The sequence below is a fragment of the Terrapene carolina genome, unplaced genomic scaffold, assembly GCF_002925995.2.
Source record: "Terrapene carolina triunguis isolate 2854851 unplaced genomic scaffold, T_m_triunguis-2.0 Scaffold88, whole genome shotgun sequence".
In the NCBI taxonomy this organism is placed as follows: domain Eukaryota; kingdom Metazoa; phylum Chordata; order Testudines; family Emydidae; genus Terrapene; species Terrapene triunguis.
This window is the reverse complement of record NW_020664439.1, coordinates 8,229,043-8,231,957: the sequence shown is the minus strand read 5'-3', so window position 1 is coordinate 8,231,957 and position 2,915 is coordinate 8,229,043. Positions and strand designations below refer to the sequence as shown.

Here is a 2,915-nt window from a genome sequence, read left to right as displayed (position 1 = left end):
TTTTTTTTTTTTTTTTTTTTTGCTTGGTGTGGCCAAAAAGCCAGAGCCGGCCCTGACTGTGTTAAAGCACCAGTGCATGTTCCTCTAAAAAACTTCATGGAAATAACTAGAGTACATTTTAATGTCTTTGTATTTTATAGTCTGTAAGGACACTTGAGCTCAGCATGATTATGTGCACCTTACTGTCTATCTAGGGCTCCCTTGAGTTACCCCGATATAGAGGAATTGTCTATATAACAGCAAGCCATAATTTTTACCTTGATAGCAAAGGGAGCCTTCCCACTCGCCATGATATGTCAGTCCTATGAATACAGCCATGTATGGAGTGTGCTAACTGAAGGTTATCTTTTCAGGTGGTGGACATCATGCGAGTGAATGTAGACAAGGTTCTAGAAAGAGACCAAAAGCTTTCAGAGCTTGACAACCGGGCAGATGCATTACAAGCTGGTGCCTCACAGTTTGAAACTAGTGCAGCCAAATTGAAGAGAAAATACTGGTGGAAAAACTGCAAGGTAAAGAAGATAGGTATCTCTTGTTAAATCTGCCACATGTTAATTGTTTACTTTCACTTTGTTTTAATGAGCCCTTGTAACAGTAGGTTGACTTTAAATTACCCTTTTTCTTAATGCTGAAAATTAAGATATGCTACTCTTTAAACCAATAGGATAGTCTTTGGAAGCTATAGTGACTTTGAATAGAGATAGACTTAACCTACACTGTGGCTCAGAGAACCACAGATCTTTGTGCTATATGAAATTTGAATCGTAATTATGAGGCTTCAACCAATTTCTGGAGACAGGAATGAGAGAACATAGGAATTACAATACAGAATCAATCTAGGGATCCATCTAGCCCAGTATCCTGCCTCTGAAACTGTCTAGCACTGGCAGCTTCAGAAGAAGGTACAAGAAACCCTGCAATAGGCAGTTATGGAATAAGCTTTCCCCAGGGGAAGTTTCTTTCTAACTTCCCCCAAATAATTAGAAGTTGGCTTCTATACTGAAGTTTGAGCAGTTATATCCCTTCCAAAGCTCTTGTTAAGTGTCAATAGTTACTATCTTAACTCCAGCCAACTTTTGGATTTCACAAACTCTCTAGAATATTTTCTAAAAGTTGGGGGTTTCATAAGTTTTTAGATTTTTTTTTTTGCAAGAATTTCCCACCTCACCCTCATCTCACATAATTCAAACCCAACTGTTTCTATGGGGAAAATTGTTTAATATAAAAATCTAAGTGTGAGAGCATGTGACACGAAAACTGAAGAAATTGATACAACATGCAAAAACCTCAGTCCCAACACAATAAAAATACACTTGAAAACATTCACAAAGCCAGTATCTGCATAGCATACATGAGGAGTGGGTGGAAGAGCCTTTCTCTCCTTTTGGGGATTGATGAACCTCTTTCTCCTTCATGGAGGTAAGCTTCTGGAGGAGGAAGCCACCAGACCCAGGGCCTCCTCAGGCCACCATAGGAAATAAAGGAAGAAGAGAATCTCTTCAACAGGGCCAGATTAAGGCTAAGCAAAGATTGAATTCAGCAAAATCTTGCTCCTACCCCTCAACAGACTCATCCTCTCCCTTGAACAAGGAAGACCCCCTCTTCCTTCCCATCCTGAAACCACCTAGTCCTCCACTCCAGTATCATCCTTTCCAACCCCCACCCCTCAGCCCTCCTTCTCCCTGTACCCATGCCAAACACCCATCTATATGCCTCCCCAGTGCAAGCCCCAACCCAGTTGCCTGGCTTCATTTCTGTCTCCCCTAGAAACCTGTGGTGCTACTGGCAATTCACCTCCTTCCCAAGTAAGACCAGCTGTCTCCAAGGCTGGATCCTGACCCCTACCCTGACCCCCCAGGTCCTCCCTGCTCCCCCTGAAAAGAAAGTAAAGTGAAGAAAGCTTCCAGACTCAGGAGTCAGTGGAGGAGTAGAGCGGGAGGAGAAGTGGCCAGTACCAATTGTTGGCTCTTCCTTCCTGTCACACATTAGGGCCCATCTTGACTCTCACAAAGTATGTGCTTTTCAATCATGTTGGCTAATCCAGTTATTTTACCATGATTAAAAGTCCTGTTGAGATACTGGTGAATACATCTGAAGCCATATTAACTGGCCACATTGTAACTTAGGCTATAATACAGCCAGCGAACACAGCTGCAAACGTGTTAGTCTGTATCTTAACAGATGCTCTCTCTCAGATTGTCTCGGTTCTAGGAAATGCTACATTTGGGGCCTATAAAAATTGATTACAGGGTGTCTGTGCAAGGACTAAGAACACTGGGACAGAGTGAACAGCCCACCTAAAGACAAAACCAGGAGCGACCTTTTACAGTGCAAAGACCACATTTTTCTTTCTTTAAATCTCTTTATAGATGATGATCATCCTTGGTGTAGTATGTGCAGTCATTCTTATTGTAATTATAAGTAAGTAATTCATTTTTTATTTACAATCTAAATAGCTCTGTGATTTCCAATGTCCTCATGTCGAAGAAAATAAAACATTTAGGAAGATAGTCTGACTGTGAATATTCCCTTCAAGTGTCCTGCTGTTATAAGGAGATATACTGTAAATTTCACTGAACATTAATTGACTATGGGTTGGAAACATCCAAGTTTTAATGGCACACACTCTGTTATATTACATCGTTTCTCCCAGTTTAAATGTCACCATTTCAGGATTAGGTAAATTTTTATGCAATCTCAATGAGCTTCAATCCTACTCTCATTAAAAACCATGACACAAACCCTATTTACATTAGCGGGAGAAGACTTAGTCCTGTAAATTAACTCTCTGTTATAGAATCTGGACAGCAGGCCAAATTGTAAGGTACATAGAGGTGCCTAGTGTGATTTTTCAATAGTGCCAGTCAATGGCAGTTAAGCATGTAGGTGCTTTTGAAAATCCCACGAGGTGCCTA

General features: G+C 40.9%; 1 protein-coding gene across 1 annotated transcript in view; it reads left to right on the top strand.

Annotated features, from left to right (window-relative positions):
- Positions 1–2,429, top strand: part of LOC112122718 (vesicle-associated membrane protein 2-like) — a 5,703-nt gene extending 3,274 nt beyond the window's left edge. Inside the window, exons 3-4 of the mRNA XM_024221446.1 lie at positions 354–512; positions 2,370–2,429. Of these exons, the coding sequence (XP_024077214.1) occupies positions 354–512; positions 2,370–2,429 (219 nt within the window). The remainder of the gene's footprint in view (positions 1–353; positions 513–2,369) is intronic.
- The last annotated feature ends 486 nt before the right edge of the window (positions 2,430–2,915 follow it).